This window comes from Sparus aurata, chromosome 8 (genome assembly GCF_900880675.1).
Source record: "Sparus aurata chromosome 8, fSpaAur1.1, whole genome shotgun sequence".
Lineage (NCBI taxonomy): Eukaryota > Metazoa > Chordata > Actinopteri > Spariformes > Sparidae > Sparus > Sparus aurata.
The window spans coordinates 8,770,396-8,789,673 of record NC_044194.1 but is presented as its reverse complement, the minus strand read 5'-3'; the positions used below and the strand labels follow the sequence as shown (position 1 = coordinate 8,789,673).

Here is a 19,278-nt window from a genome sequence, read left to right as displayed (position 1 = left end):
AGACACAAACAATGTTTGACGTAACCAGGCACATCTGTCACTAAAAGTACTCTGTTGCTATGGTAACGGAACGTGGCGCGCCTACGTGCCAACGACGTACACTCACCAGTTAGCGAAGGACCGTTAATAGCTAACAAGCTAACATAGGCTAACGCTAATGTTTAATCCTTGTTCAGCGAAATATGGGATTCCGCCAGATACTCCTGATGTAAAGGTCTTGATTTTACTTTGAACAAAAGTTCAAAGTTCAAAGTTCAAAGAGCAGCTAACATTGCGGCATTTATTTTTAGCCTCAATATTTAATTTGTGTTAGTTAGTTAGCTAGCTAGCTACCTCTAAAATTAGCTCTTAGTGTGAACAAGCCTTAGCACAAAAAAAGGAGTGGCTAGACGTCATTGGTATTCTTGTACTATCAAGTAAGCCATAACCTTTCTGTTATTTGGGTGACCTTTGACCCTTGTTAATGGCTTTTAAACCACTGGGTCGTTTAGAGAGTGACATGGATAAGGCAGTGGTTCGCAGCAACAGCCGTAATAGTAAGTGGCATTGTCTTTGAGTCCATATGTGCACACTTTTTTAATGTGTTTATGGATGTAGCTAATGCAGCATTATACATTTTCAAATATGTACCTGTAAGGTTAACACTGCTGATTTTATCTTTCTGCTTCCAGCCATAAGGACAGATCTCAATTTGTTGCTTGAGTGTCTGAAGTTTCAGATGAAATGTCCTGATTTGCAGAAACAAGCTCTTCTCGCCATTCACTCAATCTGTGAAAAGAGAGGTAATAGTAAACCATCAGTGGAATAAACATACCATGTATTTGCCTTGTTATCTCTTACACATGCTAACCATCTTCCATGGTCCTATATAGTCAGATTTGATGCTTGGACACATGCTTGTCATTTAAGTCAGTGATACATTTACAAATTCAGCATAACACCACATGTGTAATTTCCACTGTCTGTTTCACTTATATTTTGTATTATTACAGAGGACACTGTGGACTTGCTGAGAGAAATGGGTGGTGTGGCATTCGTCTATAACCTATCCAAATCCAGTATTGTTCATTCAGACGTTAAGGAGACTGCCCTCTTTACACTTGGCACGCTAGCAGAGGCCAATGGTAAGCATGTGTGTGTTACAGTTGCTGAATACCAATTCAGGGGTGCATGTGGTGAGGAGGCAGTCCAAGAAATGTTATCCTTTGCAACAGTTAAGCCTAGAATAAAACTGCACACCTTCCTCTAATGAGACAGTCCGGTCAACCAAGTACTTGTAAAGTATAAAGTTTTCCCCAAAAAGCTGAAAAATTGGTAAACATCGGTGATAACTCTCAAGCTTGAACAAATAATAGGCAACTGGCAAACACCACCATAATTTTTCCATAGACTTCTGGATATTAAAAGCTGCAGAGGATACACATGAACATTTTTTTGTATTTTTTTTTTTTACCAATTTCAGGCTTGAAATGTACGCATCAGAGGCTGTGGTCCTGAATTGAGATGCAGCATATGTTTAACATATTCATAATACACTACTTATCTCTTCCCCTGGCAGTGTATTGCAAGAATTCTCTGTGCAGGAAGGAGATGTTTGCAGAGGTTGCTGGTCTGTTGATGAAAGAAGACATCCCACTGACTCAGAAGAGAGTGTCTGTCTACTTGCTGTCTGTGTTGGTAGCCAACAACAGTAAGATCAAGGCTCCTCTACTGACGTAAAGCTCCGGGGTCGTTTATCCCATTATGTGCTGTTCTGTCACTTTGCATTTTCTTTGGTTTGGTTCTGTTTCAAGCTCATGAAAGATGTTTTATATAAGTGGAATAGAAAATATTTGAGAGTATAATGAGCTTGCTTTTGTATTACAGACCTTTGTAGCTTTTATGTGTCTGTGTGCTTTTTGCAGAATCAGGACAGACTTTAGCCCAAACCACAGGCTGCCTTGATATTCTGCTGGACCTCTTCAGGTACTTTACAATGCTAGATGATCTATAATATTTCGTAGCCAGACATCAGTCACGCCAAGCATGGATGAACGTTTAACAGCATTTTTTTTTTTGCAGGGTCACTTTCCCTCTCTCCACAGAGGCTACTTTGAGAGCAGCTAATGCTACTCAGACCTACCAACTTTGGGCATCTGTGTCAAGTGCTCTCTGTGGATGTGTGAATAACCCACAGAATGGTAATGTCATCTGTGTACTTGTGCCATTTGTGTGATCAGTTGATATGAAAAACATTGATGCTCTAGCAAACACATTCAAGCCAATCCATGATGTATCTGGAGTAAAAACGAAAATCGTTTTTGCATGTCTTTCTTTTGTCTTCTAGAGGAGGGTCAGCGAATTTGTGTGGCAGTCTTTCCCATAATAAAGTCCTGGCTCCAGCAAATTTCTTTGCCACGCACTGAGATTTTTCAACCCATATGTTCCTTCATAGCAATGACAGTTGCTAACAACTGTAAGTGACAGAGTCAGAATGGCTTATGCCAGATCTGTTTTTTTTTCCAGAGTTTATGTAAAATGGTTGGTTTATAAAAAGGTAAAAGACCCCCTCTAGAGCCAGTGTTTGGTTTGTCCATTCAGGGTGACTGTAGAAAAATGGCGATAGTGAAAACACTACTATTTTAAGTCTCAGGTGATTATACACTAATGAAAACATAAATATGAGTTTTCAATTTCTCCTTGAAGATCCTCCTAAATTCTCCTTAAATCCTAGACACTGGTTGTTCACATTTTCACTAAAATCCTAATTATTAAATGTTCATCACTTCATTTTTTTTGCAGCTTGTGTTCAGGAGAGTTTTTCTGCCTCAGGGGCTCTGGATACTCTCACTCTTGCACTGGTTCGTCAAGCATCTGCAGCAGATAAAAGCTTGTTGTCATGCCAGCTTTCCATCACTATATCCAAGACCCTGTCAGCTTGCATCACAGATAACGGTGTGTGTCTCTGTCACACACATATGTGCACTCAAATCTCTCAAATAACCAGAGCTTCCCCTTCTCCTAATTACAAAGATCTATTCCTTGCAGCTCCTCTGGCTTCAGGTCTGGCTCAGTATGGCATGGTTTCCCACCTCTTCTCCCTGCTGGCTAGCCCACACTTGGACCCTGAGGACAGGCTTTCTGTTTTACTCACCCTGGGCCACTGCACAGAGGCCTCTGGTAATACTGCAACAGTACTGGGCTGGAAGGTTTTTAATATTTTCTGGTAGTGTTTGAATATGTCTGTATTTTAAACTTTGTCACCCACTGTTACAATCTTCTGCAGTCTTTCTTCCCATCCCATGTTTTTATTTTCTTTCTGTCTGTAGAGGAGCACCAGTCTCAGTTGGTGCAGTATGGAGGCCTGCCTCTTGTCATAACCCTACTGACAGAGGACACAAGTGAGGAGGTTAGGAAGGCTGCTACATTCATATTGCAGACCTGCAAACAGGCCAGTAAGTCAAAGCAGTCTTGTTTATATCAGAATGGAACTATTCCATACAGTTTACAGTAACTGTAGTGTAGTCATCAAAGATGGACTCTTTTAAAGACCACAGACGATAATCCCAAGCATAATGCTGTTAAAGAGAAATGATGGATTGATACCATCACAATGGTTTTCAGCACAGTGATTATGTATTTAGTTAATTTATTTATTTACTAACCCTTTCTGTGTCTAACATGTGTTATAGCAGTGCCCATATCCCCATCACTTAACTATTGCTTTAGACTTTTTGTACTTGTGTGAGAGGGAAAATGAGATCAAATGAAAGGTGAATAAGCGATTGAATAATACATGGGTTGAATGATAATGACTTGTTTGTCTCTGTGTATGAAGCCATGTCCTTGGAAGTGCCTCATCTGATAGTGAGACAGGGGGAAGGTGAAAATGAGGAGCCCTTTACAAACATGGAAGGCTTCAGAAGCTCTGCCAGAGAGTTGCTGCGCAGGATTGACCTACTAGAGAAGAGACAGGCAAAGGTTAGACATACGTTTACGCACATGGCCACAGTATAATCAGCATGTAGCATGGTGACTTATAATGTATGCATATCGTCATTTTTAGGAAGATATGGATGAGCAGGAAGACACTGACCCATCAGCTGCAACTGATTGGCCAAGCCAACCATCTTTACCTCCAGCCTTACCTCTGCAGCAGAAGGGCATTAAAACCATTCCAAAAGCATACAGTCAAACCAGCACTCTGAGGCATTTAGAGGCAGAAAAGGAAAACATTAAACTCCATACAGTCAGAAACATGTTGAAGAATGAGAAGGATGGTGAGCTGAAGAACGTGAGCTCCAATTTGAGTACGTGGGAAGAGAAGACCAAAAGCAGCAGGGGTGGTCGGTGTTTAGTGTGCAAGGGTACTGGGGCCCTGATGTCTTCCCCTCAGCAGTCACTAGAGGGAGGCAGAGAGCCTCCTACAGCAGACAAGTCAGTAGAGTTTCTCCATGTTGATTACTTCATAATCAGAAAAAATCTAATGAAACGATAGCCTTCATAGTAACTTTTTTTATGTTTTTGCTGCTTGTGTTTAGTCTGTTGTTTAAGCGTCCAGCACCAGTGAGGAATAGTACACCAAAAGAAAATAAATGTGCAGATGAAGGTAAGACAGATTTGTTGATTTTGACACAGAAAGAAAAACATTACTTTCATTTTTGTTTTCAGCAGATATATTTTTAACTAGTTTTTTCAAGTAAAATTTTTTTATGTGAAGGGTTGCAGAACAGTGAGATGAGTAAGGATGAGGAGATCCCAGTGGAGGAACAGTCTCTCTCTCATATCCGGTGTGCAGGTAGGAGCACATGTGGCTGTCCCTCTGTGAAATGCTTTCAGTCTTGTTTTATCGAATGGTTGGTGAGAGATAGGCACACTACGATATGGAAATGTAATGTCACGGTTATCCTTTGCGTCGTTATAATCATCAAGATATGCTTACTCTCTGAAATCGGCACTAAAGCATACTGGAATAAGTTTACCTTACATTTTGTTATTTAACAATAATGTTGTGTTGCATCACAGATAGGGTACAAATATTAAGTTTGTAATCCACAGTATTTCCACATAGCCATTTAAAATATTTGTGGTGTAAGAGTGGGAATACTGAGCCTAAAGCCAGGGGGCGGACTTTACAACGACTGGAAAGAATGACTCCTCCTTGTCCAATTCAAAGGCTGATTCACAATTATCCCAATAATGTGAATTTGCCATGGTCAACTTATTTTAAGTGTTTTTTATTTTTTCATTTTTTTTTATCATGATCCACAGTGAAATCTAACATCATCCCATGCCTAATTTTAAAGCCATGGTGGAATTTACTAAAGTTCAGGCCTTGCATCCTTTCTTTTTTCTGTCCTGTTAGGTTGTGTGTTGCCTTTTGAGGAGGTGACCAGTCGCACTTTTGCGTCTCTCCAAAGCTCTAGCCGCCACAGCTGTGACATGCACAAAGTTCTCCAGGAAGCCACAAAGAGATTCAGAGCTCGTCACCTCAACCTTCTGTTCAGGAGAGAGTACCAAGACAACGCTGTGGAGCAGACTAGCCCAGAATCTGTGACGGTTTCAGTAGCAGAGCCACAAAGAAACAGGAAAAACTGGAGCGGTGAGAGGCTTTAGAGTTTGAAATACACAGTTAATCCGATCTCATTGAAAGGTGTAGTTCCCATCTCAGAATCTGGATTTTTCAAAGAGGACAGGCTCCTGTAATGTACCACAAAATCATGAGAGCGATTGTTGTGCTAAGTAAAGCAAATGTATATTTAGGTTTTTTTTTGTGGCTTCCTTAAGTAGGTGAACATGTTTTAGTGGTTAGCAAAAGCTACTTGATTGTTTGATTACTGCTAATAATTTCTTTCATATCAAAATGAGTATTAAGTCTATTAGCTTGTCATGCAGGTGAAGCATTTTATTGCCAAATAGGACAGGCAAAAAATCAATGACACACAAAAGGCCCACACCCCTGTCTGTGCCCTGAACACATTATTTGTTCACGGATGGCTCATGTCTTACTCATGCAATGGTGCAGAGTGCAATGGCCTCAGTCTGAAAGTTATATTTTAGATGACCAGTTTGCTAGATTATGCATACCCCATGAGTACTCACAATTACAAGCATCTTTATGTTCTCTTCAGAGCTGACGTCTACTGACTTATGGAAGTTTTTTGTTTTGTTTTTGTTTTTTTTGTCAGTGCTCAAGTTTTATTTTGTCTTCGTAAACCATGGAGACTAGTAACATCTCTGAACTTTATCATAGTGCATTACTTCAGTCAAGATAAATGTAAAAACTTTATCAATGAATACAGGGGATCCTGTCCGGAGTTGATTAAATATGAGAGAACCTTTCAGACAGTAAACATACCAGTGTTGCTTGTTGCCCCAAACTGTTTTTATGGTACAGTCAATTTAATTTTCCTTAGCCATTACCTCATAACTGTTACTCTAATATCATCGCTATGAAACACACATTATTGTATTTAATTACTGCTATAAAAAGTCTGTTTTCAAATCCATTTTACCAGAAGTTTGTCTTTTTCCAATACATGAAGGAGCCGGGAAAGGCAAGAGCTCTTTGCCAGGCCAACACTGGAAAAAGTATAATGGTAAGAATTATGCAGCAAGTTGATTTTTAGTCAGTCTGTACGAAATGAGCCTAATGGTCTATGATCTAAATAAACAAATTATAAAACAACATTTATGATTCTCACTTCGAAAAAGTTGATCATGAAAGCTAAACAAATGATTTGCCTGATATAATTAGATGTTGCACAATAATCACCAAGTGTTTAATTTGGGTGTATTCTTCTTCCACCCATCGTAGGCACGATCAGTTTGACTCCTCTACACAGAGGAGCTAAAAAGGACGAATTTACCTCTCAACACAAGACTGGTATGTATGTGACACGATCACAGCAACGTAACATTTACCATTGGCCTTTATATTTGTTACATTCAACAGCATCGATCCCATCACTCCCAACTCCTAGGTCCAGGCCTGACTCCGCTGAAAAGGTCTCGTCGTGCTGAAGGTAAATATGTGATATCAGATATGGATATTTACTGGAGATTGCTTTAAGTGTGTGTGAATGTTATGATTGAGAGCCTGTGGTGGGAGCTGTCCTCTGCAGTGTGTTCCTGGCAGCAGAAAAACCAAAGAGCAGAAGGAATGTTGAACTGCAGCCAGTGTTCTCACAGTGCAGGCCAGAGCTGGTTCAGAGTGCCACAGCTGTATTAAGCTGTTTCACACTCTGTATAACATTGTCTATGTGTGTGTGTGTGTGTGTGCGTGTCAGCAACAAAGAGAGGGAATGATGGAAAGGGTGTGTTTTGATGCTTTTGTGTTTTGCCAGTCACATGGTAGATAAAGGAGAGGCATTTCAGTCTGTTCCACATTAGGATTTAGCATGTTCTATACTCACATTACATCCACTATCCGGTATATCGAAAGTGTAAAAGTATATGTTAATATATTCTGTGGTTGTAGTGGACATCCATCTCCTTTTCCTGTTCACATGCTTTCACTCAGACTTTCTGAGTGAGAGTGCAGTCTTTCTGTGCTGTCATGCTGAGATTTACTGGATCTTTATACCTCTTAGCCAAATGCGTTTTCCAGGGCTCACTTTGTGTGAGTAGTTTTTTTTTATTCCACTGCACACTACACATTTTCATTCTTTCTCTGTCCTGTTCTGCTGATTTCTTTCCACCTTTTTCTTCTTTCCTATGACATTTGTTTCTGTCTGAAATGTGCCCCCTTTCTTGTAATCTCTTTCCTTAATTCATTAATTCTTCCTCTCATCGTGTATTGATGTTTTTATGACAGCCCTATCAGCCACAATTGGTGACGCATTATTGCTCTTATGAGGAATAGGAAATGAGAGAAAAGAGAAACTGTCTCCCTTTAGCTCAACGAATAACTCAGATTTGACACATTTAAGTATATTTACAGGTCTTTGGGAGTTCTATTGCATATCTGGAAAAGTAGAATAAAACCTATGGTGGCTTCAGAGGAATCTGTATGTAATCTGATGAATTGCCATTGATGGCACTCAGTGGCAACAATGCATTGTGGGTAATGCAGATGCCAGGTTTTGGAAAGGAAGAAGATTGCGGGGAAAAAATTGCTGTCTCTGGTTTTGCTCTACTGATTTTTAGAATTTGTTTTTAAACTGTCCGTAATGAGTCCAACAGCGTTTTAAAAGTGCATTACTAGACTACTGTGGACAGGTAGTTGTGGACTGCTTTTCAAAACCTGACACCTACATTACTCACAATGCAACTAAGACACTGAGTGACATAACTGGAGGCAATTTATCAGATTACATACATCTTACTCTGGAGCTACAAAAGGTTTTATACTGCTTTTTTTCACAAGCAGCAGTACTCCCCACCATTTATATCTGTGGCCAGCTGATGTTGTTTAGTAACAGAATAAGTTGAAAACCTGATATCCTCTGTTTTTCACTTAAATGCATAGAAACTGTGTTAGAAACTTATGTTACAGAGAGAAAAGGAGGAGACAGTAGTGGACAACTCGCTCCTGATGATGAGCCAAAGACGAGCAGAGATCAGTGTTCAACTGTAAGAGTTTCACTGTTTACATGGCAACGTTTTGAGAAATGGTTTCCAGATAGGAACCAGTTTCAAGATCAACAATTCCTGAGAATCACTTACTGTTGCTCTGACATTCTTAAGCATATCATTGCATGCACATGTCAAACAGTACTACTGAGATGAAAACAGTGATATTTAATCAAAGGCCTAAAGGAGAAAATATGTTTGAAAGAAATTGTAGGCGATAACATGCCGTCATTTGCAAAGAGTCTGCATTTTTGACACAAAGGCCTACTGTCGGTTATTATTACAGTTTCTTCTCATGCTGGTGCAAATGCATCCATTAACTATGGTATAAATTGGATTTAAAAGTAATGTTGAAGTATCAAAGTGTTCATAGATTTGCTACTTTATTTGTTAATTGCAAGTTCTTGCTAAAAAAAAACATGTAGAGTACTGCAGATAATCAAAACTCTTTTTTTTAGGTAAAGACTTCAGCTAATCTTAGTGCAACATGAACTCAAATTGAACTTTGCTTTATGTAGACAATGAACATCTGACTATTTATTTACTTACGTTGAAAGTGAAAGTGGTCATGTGAAGGACAGAAGGACTTTGCTAACACTCCTTTCAACTGTAGCACCATGAAATGATAATGTAACTTTGATAAAAATAGATGTGAGACAACATTAAAATGTACACAAGTTGATTTTCACAGTGAACTGAAATAAGCTGAAACCAATCACTGCCTGGAAGGAGGGAAATCAGTTTAAAGATGTACGTGTTTGTCTGAAGGCATGAAGTACTTTATGTTAATAGGCTTACATTTGCAAAACCACCAGTAAGATCTATTAATGTAAGTCACACAGACATTGCACATAAATTTAGATACAAATGACTAACTGGAAGAAAACACATTTTCTCCTGTTTCAGCTATTTTTGATTTGATCATTCTACAATAAATGTGTCAGTGGAGAAGGCATTAACAGCTAAAAACATCCAGCCTGATAGCTTGTGAAAGGATATACTATGTCTAAGAGGCACCAGTGTTGTACTCAGTGCTGTCAAATGTGCATCCATGCACAGGTGAATTGTCCTGTAATCCACACTATCTGTCTAATCTCTACTCAAGGCACTCTCTCTTCTGCTTTTCTTATTATGCTTAGAGAAGAAAGAGGAAAGACTTCAGCCCTAAGGAGGTGAGTTACCTTCTGAGGGGAGTAAAGACTTTTGGTTCCTCCTGGAACTCCATCTTGTGGTCGTACCCCTTCAAACCTGGACGCACCAATGTCGACCTGGCCAGGAAATACAGGCAGCTGACGGTAGCCAGAGAAAATCTCCTTTAAGTCAGATATTTGTTATTTTCCATCTTAACACTCATTGCCTTGATTATTTATCTAGGCATTTACATCATTTACTCATAATATATTTTACACTATTTATATTGACTATATTTATCTATTTATTTTGTATTAAAAATAGTTTTGCAGCATGTTAACAGATATTGTTAATGCTTGTTATTTATACAAACATGCGTAAGATCCCTATATTTCTCTGTCAGTTTCATCTCTGTCAAACACATTTTCATATTAATTCAAACAGGCTTTCAAGAAGGTATTACATTAGAAATGCAGCTGTAGACAGTATTTATAATATGTTCATGGTGCAAAGTGTAATTTGAGACTGAATCAGAAATCATTTGTGCTTTAAAGGTTGAATTGTACCAGATATTGAATGAGTTACATGTGTTACCTGGGTAAAGGCTCTTCTAATGTCCTTGTTTTGTTGTATCACCACCTATTGATGCATTATCACCAATTTGAATCACATGTACATCTGCCAGATTTGATTGCAACAGTACAGTTGTTGTTGCAGTAAGAAAGGCCCAGCCCCGACACACTTTGGCAACCATTTTATCAATACTAGGCCAAGTCTGATTAATGGTGTACCAGTTTGGACAAACTTTGACTGTTATGTTCAAAGACGCAAATAAAGTTTTTTTAGTTTTTACATGATGTTTTTTTACAAAACAGTTTTACAAAATGTCAGTAAATCTTGTCTAGGAGAAATAGGCATGGTCTCAACTATATCTGAGAACATACTACAAAGTCATCTTCTCTGTTTTCTGTTGTTAAATTTAGCTTTTTATCTCTGACAAAAGAATAACGTGAAGGTGAAAATGATAGTTTCCTGCCTGGATTCTTTAAACAAACAAATATTAGATGTGTTTTTACTTCCTTTGACATGTAGTGTCATGGGAGCAAATACCACGTTTTTTCTGTTGTCTTTGTTTTTGTGCTTTGGCCATCAAGAGACAGGAAATCAACAAGGAGAGCGGGGACTCAAGTCCAGCACTGTTGTTTATTGAGCTCAAAGCCTCTGGTATGACAGGAATCACAAATAGTGCAAATCATGCTGTTGATCTATTCTCTGTGTGCATCAAGGAGCAGCTCAGTCTGCTAAGTGTATCTCTCACTACAGGCTAGCTTAACTGAGATCACTGTCTGAGGAGTGCCTCTCCCACTCCACAGGGACTCATCTGTGTGTTGCCAAAAACCATGGGACTTCACTGCTTGCCATGCCCTGAGGCGTAGCCAGTTACAGTTAGGTGTGGCTGGACAAGACGAAATGTTTGTGGATTATGAATGATAGGAACTGGAGGAGACAATCGGTGCGCCACAGTGATTTCTCAATTAGATGAACTATTGTGTTTTAATAGTGAAAAGAAGCCGCTGGTAGCTGTTGATGACACCCCTTCATTCATTCAGTAGTGTTCCTGTCTCAATCAGCAGTTATTTCTCTAAGTTTCTTTATTAGACGAGCATAAGTAGCCTGTCATACCAATCCGCTGACTACTTGGTGAAGATGTCGGGATTGCAATGCAGTGAAGCAGGAGGAGTGTGGTGGGAGAGGCATGTGAGGAGCGTAGTTCTCATGGACTGGAACACAGTCACACTGAAGACTTTTGACCCAGGCCCCCCGAAAACCTCCTTCCTCTGGAAAGAATGTGGCTGCGTCTCTCCCCCCCTTCTTCTCTTCCCTCCCCTCTCGTCCTCTCTCCCACGAGACTGTGAGAAGGCAGGCACTGTCTCTCTTATGCTCGCATGCTCGGCGCTGTGTTGCAGGGAACTCGATTTCCATATGTACACTGTGTTCCATACATGTGCTGAGCATGTTGTTACGGGCGGATCGTACAGCTATGGCCTCGCTGCTAATGAATGTTTAATGCTCATCGAGTAGCACGCCAACTCGCCTCGATCTTGTTCTGCTAGTTTCTTCTCATTTCCATTTATCAGAGTCCCCATCATATACTATCTACACATCTATCCAACAATATTTCTGCTAGTTGGAAAAAAAAAAAAACAAACACACATGACCATGACCATGACACATGTGGAATAATATGTTTATTTTCACAAGCAAGCCACTACTTGGGTTAAAGAATCCCATTACAACAAATTTGTATGATCACACCTGGAATATTGCAAGGTCCGAACATGACTATGTTAATACATAAATGTTTCGTGGACGCTTGTTTCCTGCTAGATAGCATGTATGCATATACTGTCTCCATCTTTGGTTGCATTGCTTCTGTCCCTTGCCTGTCGTTTTTGCATCAACTTACACCCCGCCTGAGAAAGATTTTACTTTTCTCTTTGTACTTGACCAACGCTTCTCCTGCAATGCCACCTTTTTCTTCAAGTCCGCACAAGAATTTTTTCAACTCCCGCTCGGATCACATTGAATTTGCATAGAGGAAGATCTCTGTTGTCCAACAATACACTCAAAGTACACACAAGTCCCCCGTGTTACCCCTCACCCACACACCCAATGGCTGTATAAATGTATCAAAAACATATTAGAATGACTTTTCTGTGGTTTTTTTGTGGGTGTAGTGAGACACAAGTTTGCTCCAGAGTTCATTTGGCACGTTGGATCATGGCTGTTTGCCTTTTACGAGGCCATTTCAGGTGTAAAAAAAAAAAAAAAAAGAAAAAAGAACACTGCATCTGTGATTCTTTCAGATTTCACGTAAAGGGTTAGGAGGGTGTCACAGAAAAGTATCCATTTACTTCTTTCATAAATCCTCATCTGTTGATTCACATCAGCTCGGTTGCAGGAGTCATGTCAAGGATGGGAGGGCCGTCGGGGATCTTGACATCAGTTGGAATGAGGTCGGCGACAAGGTCATTTCCTTTCAGCTCTAAGTTCTGTAGGAGTTCGCTAACACTTTCCTCGTTGAGATCATTCACGAGCTGCTCCATGTTCTCGGCAGCCTCCACTTCCATCGGCTTCTCCACAGATTCTGCTGTTTCTTCAGGCTCTTCGGGCTCAAGCGTGGAAACCTCGAAACCGCCGTGGCACTCCTCGGTCACCGGAATGTCTGAGGGCTCGTCTGCATCAAACAGGGCAGGAACGGGAGCTGGGGAGGGATCAGCGGTAATAGGTTGGGGAGTTGCGTCAGGGATTCCCAGGTCGATCAAAGCTGGTGAAGAAATCTCTGGCTCAGGGAGAGACTCTTGGGTAAGCATGTCTGTCTGCGGCTCCAGATCCTCAGGTGGGGCTGGTGCTGACTCAGGAATGGACTCAGGGACTGCCTCAACTTCTGGTTCTGGTTCTGGAATGGGCTCTGGAACGGGCTCTGGAGCCAGTTGAGTTTCAGCAACAGGTTCTGGTTCTGGCTCAGGCGTAGGAGGTGATGGTTCACTGACTGGGACCGCAGGCTCAGGTTGGACTGGGGTTTCCTCTGCCACTGGCTCTGGTTCTGGATCACTTGGCGGGGCTGGGGCAGCAGCAGCCTCTTTGCACTCTGATGTACACTCTTCAGTAGGTAAAGACGGCACTGGTGTCACCAGCTCCGCTGTGTTCTCCGTCTTGACAGCCAGCTGAGTCTGCACTATCTCAGAGTCTTGTGCTGGTTCTGCAGCTGCTGGTTCCTCTGCAGCTGCTGGTTCTGCAGCTGCTGGTTCTGCAGCTGCTGGTTCCTCTGCAGTCTTCTGTTCAGGCGCAGCAGCTTCAGGGGCAGCAGCTTCAGGGGCATCCCGCCTTCTGCTGAACTTGTTTCCCATGATGAACCTGTGCGCAAGATGGACATTATACATTTAAATTATTTATTCCATAAGTGGTTTTCAAGAAGGTGAAGAGAAAATTTACTTCAGCTCAATATTTCATAGGATTCATGCTGCAGGCACGTTGGAAGTTGAAGCTGCTTTTTCTTTTAAATTCATGAATATGCATGTGTGCAGTGTCACAAGAGCAACATAAAGTAAACAGAGGAACTTTCTTAAACGTGACCAGACTGAGCGAGGTGGCTGCGCAAAGATACTCCAGTGTGTGTGTTATAGTACATCGTGTTCTCTCGTGCCCTTCCCGGGCTGCATGTACAGCATGTGCCATGCAGTGTGTGGGATGAGAGCGTGTCTGTGCGCTCGATGTATGCGGTTTTTGCATGCAGATCATTTAAAAGCATTTGTCTGATTGATTCCTTCCTTCTTTGCCAGCTTTGCGCCTCACGCCACCTCTCAGGGTTTTACTCCATTTGACCAGAACTTCTGGATAAGTTCAGACGTGCATCGGGAGAAGTTTTCTGTCTGTACGCGTCACGTAACACGTCGAAAATAACAATAATTGATTTCTTTCCAGTTTTTTTTTCTTTTTCTTTTCCTTATTATTCTGTAAAATCAACCACACCTTGTTGCAGTCGCGCTGTCTGTCAGGAGCGTGTGTGCGCACATGCAGTTCAAACACCTCTCTTCTTTAACATCCCGACGCCCTGACACACATCCAGATTATAATTATTATAAAGGAGAACCATGTCTGCGCTCGTTGCCATTAATTGCTGGTGAAAGCTGAAGGAACAAAGAAATCTGGCAGACGACCCCGCCTCCCTCTCGTGCTCAACAAACTTAAAAAAAAACTGTTCCAAAATGTACAGACGTAAAAAAAACACACACACACACAACAGCTTCGGTGTTAACGTGCAAAATAAACGAAAAAAAGAAAAAGAGCAACCAACCTTTTTTCAAACGTTTCCTTAAAAATCGATGAGGTCGCAGCTGATCTCGCACCCTTCACCAGGAGAAGTCCGCACGTCGAACTGTCACCAGCCGAGCTGAGTCCCGCAGACGCTGCCTGCTGATGCTGCGCGGCGTGCGCGTCCACGCTGCTCCATACGCGGCGGGCACCCGCCAACCCCCAGACCTCCACACTTCCTGGGGGCCGATGAGTCGGTCGCTCTGTCTCGCAGTTAATAAACGTAAGTAAACAACGGAAAATTAAATTACACAGCTCGTCTTCTCTCGATCAGATTTAATGTGCAGCCACGAATCAGCGTTTAATCTGCACTGAAGCTGCTTCATGCTAAAAGAATAATCACTGCCAAAGCTTTTTAAACTCGTGTTTTTGTTTGTTTTGATGAGAGGCAGTGATCTGAATGTTGTCCACAGTCAGCGTTGTGAAAAGTAACTGGAGTTAAGAGTACAGTTATTGTGTTAGAATATTGTTTTTGTAGAAGTGAAAGTCAAGCATACAGAAAGTTCTTGTTAAGTTTTCATGTTTACATATCACTGATCATATCAAAAGTGAAAGTAATCTCTTATAGTGCTTGAGTCTTTAAGTCTTTAAGTGTCTGATGGTAAATAAAAATAAGGATCAAAAGTACAAATAAACACAGTACTTAAAAGAACAAAGTACAGGCATATATATATATATATATATATATATATATATATATATATTCAACTGTATACTTTGGGCCAGCTGATTACCCGCATGCTGGCAAATTAGTGGATCAGATGTTCTGCATTTTTCTGATTATCGGCTTCAGTGTTTCTTTATCTGATTGCCAGACCACATCCGATAAATTGAAATGCACGACTTTGGCATGCATGCCTTCAGCTTGCAATCAATCTGCAAAGTAACTTGTAACTAAACGTTTAAAGATCAGTGTAGTGAGTAAACCGGCACATTGGTATAGAGTGGAAGTACAAAGAAACTGGAAATGGGAAATATTCAGGTAAAGTTTCTTAAAATCGACTAAAACGCAGTACTTGTGTAAATGTACTTTGTTACATTCCACCACGGACCGCAGTCTACTTGCAACGGTTTAATTCAAATGTAATGTGATTATGATGAGAACAAACTGTAACTAGCAGATCAGCTGACTGACTGCTGGTTGAACATTAAATCCCTGACTCACGTATCGCTGTTGCACAAGTTATGCTGAGTAGACAAACATCCCATTGATGGCTCACTCAGTTGAGTACGAGCAGAAATGTTGAATTTATTAACAATTTTGTCCATTAAATGCTCTTTTCTTGTCTTGTTTTTATCCACACGACTGATTGTTTGTATTGATTTCTGTCCACATGAATATTAAATCCACAGGTCAGAGGTCAAGAGAGCGAAGATGGCTTCAGCTGCGGTCGCTCTCTCCGTCTCAGTGCGCTGGATCTCAGTGTTTCTCCTGCTCATCTACATCCAGATGTTAACCTCCCAGGTGCTTTTTGCTGGTGTGTTCATCCTCTCCGAGGAAACCCTCATCAGCCCCTTTCTCTTTTGTGTCACACGTCAACACGGTGAGCTGTACTGTGGCGAGTGGTACAGGAGCCCTGAGTATGGAGCTGAATCTGAGCTAAAAATTAACATCCTCACCCCGCTGGTTACCCTGTGTTTGTACGTTCCAGTGGTGCTTGTGGCCTTTGCCCTGCTGGCCATGCTGTTAGCATCTTACGCCAAAGACGGAGCGACGCTCTGGTTCAGCATGGCCTGCCAGGCTGCGTCAAGCCTTCTCATCCTGACTGGACTCATTGCTTTTTTGCTGCTCAATGAGTCGTATGTGCGCTTGGAGCACTTGACCCTCTGGTTCTATGTCTGTGTTGGCGTTCAAGTTCAGCTGGGTATCGTCGCTGTGCTGACCCATGAGGCGGGTACGAGGCTGACGTCTGACTGGGATCAGACGGGCCCGAATAAAAAGTTGTCCTGCACTTGTTGACGGGAAGGAAACTTAAACTTGGCTTCACCAAAGTATTGATGAGGGACTGATTACACTGTGGATTTCCTTTTGACTGTTAGACTTATTTTGTTACATGTTTTCTGTTATGTTTTCACGAAAAAACATCAAGTCTTTGCTTCAGGGTTGAGCTGCACAATTTATTCAAATATAACTACTATTGTCGCGACATCCGACTCACTTAAGCTGCTAATTATTTTTTTATGAAGGTAAAATGTTTGACAAAACAGCATCATAATTAAGTTCTGTTGAGGTTAATGCTGCTGACGGCTGAATGACGTAATGAGTGGTGACAGATTTTATGATTAACTGTATTTATGTTGACCTTCTTCTGTTAAATAAACTTGAACAAACTGTGCTTGCTTTGGAGCGCTCTGGCAGTGTTTTTAAATCCCAGATGAACTTGTTTGTGAACGTGACAGCCATGAGTGTCAATACTGTAAATATCTCACTAAAAACATAAACATGGAGCGTTTTCTCCGATATGCACTGCTGAAAGGGAATTAAATAGTGTAAAAGGGTGGTAGATTAATAGGTTTGGTGCTGACATTTGCTGTTTTGACAGAGCTTGTTCCCGAAAAAAAAACCTTAGTATGTACAAATACCTGCTACGTCATCAAGTGGAAAAATATCTACTGAACATTGATTCAAACTCAAACATAAGAGTATGCTTTAATCAAATCTGGAGCTGCTGTACTGCCACTGATTCCTGTAAATAAGGAAGTTATGTTGTGTTTCCCCATAAAAAGAAGAAGTTACAGAGGTACAGTTTAGTGCAAAGCAAATAAACTGGAAATCATTGACAAGTCTTCAGTACTTTCCTCATCGACACAAACTCTAACCACAAAGACTCCGGTGGAAAAAAAAAAACAGTACAAAATTGAGTTCCAAGGAATTTGTGTTCATTCAGAGCACACTGACCTTTAAATCAAACAAAACAACAACTAAATGTGTGATAAAGTGGCAGGTTTGAATATATAAAACATGCTGAAGGGAGCTATGACCTAATGTCATTAAAAGATATAACCAGAGTCATCAATTAAAGGATCTTGTTCCTAAATTGGTAGCTTTATGACAGAGCTGTTCACAAAGTAATTTGTGTGGCATTCCACTTTAAGGAGAAAAAAATTCCATTTAGTTCAAACACCTTACAAGGCTTCGCGCACGCATTTCAGTTCAGTTCATCTTCAGGTGAAGAAGATTTCTCGCACAAGCCGTAAGGCATCATCCTCCTCCGCTGCATCTGCTGGCAGCTGGGAGCGCTCATGTTTCTTCTCAGCCTCCAATTCAGCTTTCATGAGACTGCCATGACCCTGAACCGGTCCTGACCTCTGACCCTCGGGTCCCTGATTCTGCGGGCTCCTAGTGTACGGCAATGTTTCCACCTCCGTGATGTCTAAGTCCGATTCGGAGACGTACGTCGCCTCCTGGTCATCACCGATATCCGAGGACAACTCCTCTAAAGGCTCTGCCACCGGCTCTGCTACCGGCTCTGCTATCGTCTCTGGGGTGGCTGGATTTTCTCTCCTCTTCTCTTCTGCCTCATCTTCAACCTGTTGTGGGGGTCAATAACTAAAGTTTACACAGTGCTTCAGCTAATATCCTGCATTTTAGATTCACAACAAAATTATGACAGACAGGATTTAAATTTAGGTTTTTTTTTTTCCTTGTACATGCAAGTTAGCTTAGAGCACAAACTGGGACTACTTGGAGGTTTGCTATAATACTCGAAACAGTATGAAAGCCTTCACTAGGATCAAGATATGTGATTTTCAACCATATAATGCTTTAAATTCACTTTTTTAAAAATAATCTCAACATTATGAGCAATACCAACTAGTTTTCTTCCATACATTTCCACAATAAGTGGGTCTTTAAGAGCATGTTTCCCTCACTATGGCTTTAAATTAAATCTATAGTTAAAAGGAGAGAAACAGCGCCACCTTCTGGTCAGTGACGTCACCGCAGGAGGCGTCGGTAAGAATGGACACCGCCGCCTCCACGAGCTCCTTCTCGTTCATTAAGTAGAAAGCGGCCCTGAAAACACATCAGCAAGTTTCTGTGAGTCACATTGACTTGAGGACATTCAACTTAAGCATAAAAACCGAGTCTGTGTTGTGTTTTACGTCCACTACCTCGCAGTTTTCCGTTTTCTCCTGCTCTTCAGCGGCTCCTCCTTCACTTTCCCTCCGCTTTTCGCCATCCACGCCGGCAGCGTGCGGAGCCTGTCCGACATGTTCACTCTGTTTTTATACAACTTCACCTCATTTGTTCAGTAGGAAGTGAAAGGTTATTGAAGAAGATTGATCCACCGGTCAGTGGATGAGGAACAAGAGAACAGGAGCGCTGCGTGTTGGTGGAGTCACGTGACCACTGATGGAGGCTTTAGTGCCCCCCAGCGGACAAACAGACGAACTACACCCACAATATTATCAGCAAAATATGTTTGTTTTTATTGGAATAATTCATCTTTTTACATCTAATAAGGGTGATGTGTATAGTGGTTTTTGCAGCTATCATATCTGACGCTAAAACCATTTATTTATATCGGAAATCCATTCATATGAACAGGTTTTACATTGTTATTCTTCAGTCGTTTAATCTTTAATATCGTCACATTTAAGTTGTTGTTTTAAATGTATCTTTATCTGTAAAAAGTGACTCATGCTTTTAGATAAATGTAGTAATTTAAAAGTTGTGATATTTCCATCTTAAATGCTTAAGAGGTTGTCAAATTTGTG

At 41.0% G+C, this 19,278-nt stretch overlaps 2 protein-coding genes across 6 annotated transcripts; one reads left to right on the top strand and one right to left on the bottom strand.

Annotated features, from left to right (window-relative positions):
• Positions 1-85: 85 nt before the first annotated feature.
• On the top strand, positions 86-10,536 carry terb1 (telomere repeat binding bouquet formation protein 1). 5 transcript variants are annotated; one of them, XM_030426431.1, is made up of 20 exons: positions 86-536; positions 672-782; positions 993-1,124; positions 1,559-1,690; positions 1,905-1,965; positions 2,062-2,180; positions 2,327-2,455; positions 2,782-2,934; positions 3,028-3,159; positions 3,309-3,434; positions 3,818-3,960; positions 4,046-4,416; positions 4,521-4,588; positions 4,700-4,777; positions 5,345-5,581; positions 6,525-6,578; positions 6,797-6,865; positions 6,963-7,004; positions 8,450-8,553; positions 9,693-10,536. In XM_030426431.1, exons 1-20 carry the CDS (start codon positions 464-466, stop codon positions 9,870-9,872), a joined length of 2,514 nt encoding a protein of 837 aa, XP_030282291.1. In that variant the 5' UTR covers positions 86-463; the 3' UTR covers positions 9,873-10,536. The 5 variants fall into 5 exon arrangements, with proteins under 5 accessions (XP_030282291.1, XP_030282294.1, XP_030282293.1 ...); XM_030426433.1 differs by having other exon boundaries at positions 87-536; positions 8,477-8,553; XM_030426432.1 differs by having other exon boundaries at positions 87-536; positions 8,462-8,553.
• A 1,382-nt stretch (positions 10,537-11,918) lies between these two features.
• LOC115587071 (protein TsetseEP-like) lies at positions 11,919-14,804 on the bottom strand. Its single transcript, XM_030426671.1, has 2 exons — positions 14,543-14,804; positions 11,919-13,602 (listed from the first exon to the last, which is right to left on the bottom strand). The coding sequence occupies exon 2, from the start codon at positions 13,593-13,595 to the stop codon at positions 12,627-12,629; it is 969 nt and encodes a 322-aa protein (XP_030282531.1). The 5' UTR covers positions 13,596-13,602; positions 14,543-14,804; the 3' UTR covers positions 11,919-12,626.
• Between the last annotated feature and the right edge of the window lie 4,474 nt (positions 14,805-19,278).

Excerpts from the sequence above, each read along its gene's own strand:
- terb1 (XM_030426431.1), top strand. The coding sequence starts at position 464 with ATGGCTTTTAAACCACTGGGTCGTTTAGAGAGTGACATGGATAAGGCA. Across the intron at positions 3,160-3,308 it reads CCACTGCACAGAGGCCTCTG|AGGAGCACCAGTCTCAGTTG; the intron begins GTAATACTGCAA and ends TTCTGTCTGTAG. Across the intron at positions 8,554-9,692 it reads GCAGAGATCAGTGTTCAACT|AGAAGAAAGAGGAAAGACTT; the intron begins GTAAGAGTTTCA and ends TATTATGCTTAG.
- LOC115587071 (XM_030426671.1), bottom strand. The coding sequence starts at position 13,595 with ATGGGAAACAAGTTCAGCAGAAGGCGGGATGCCCCTGAAGCTGCTGCC.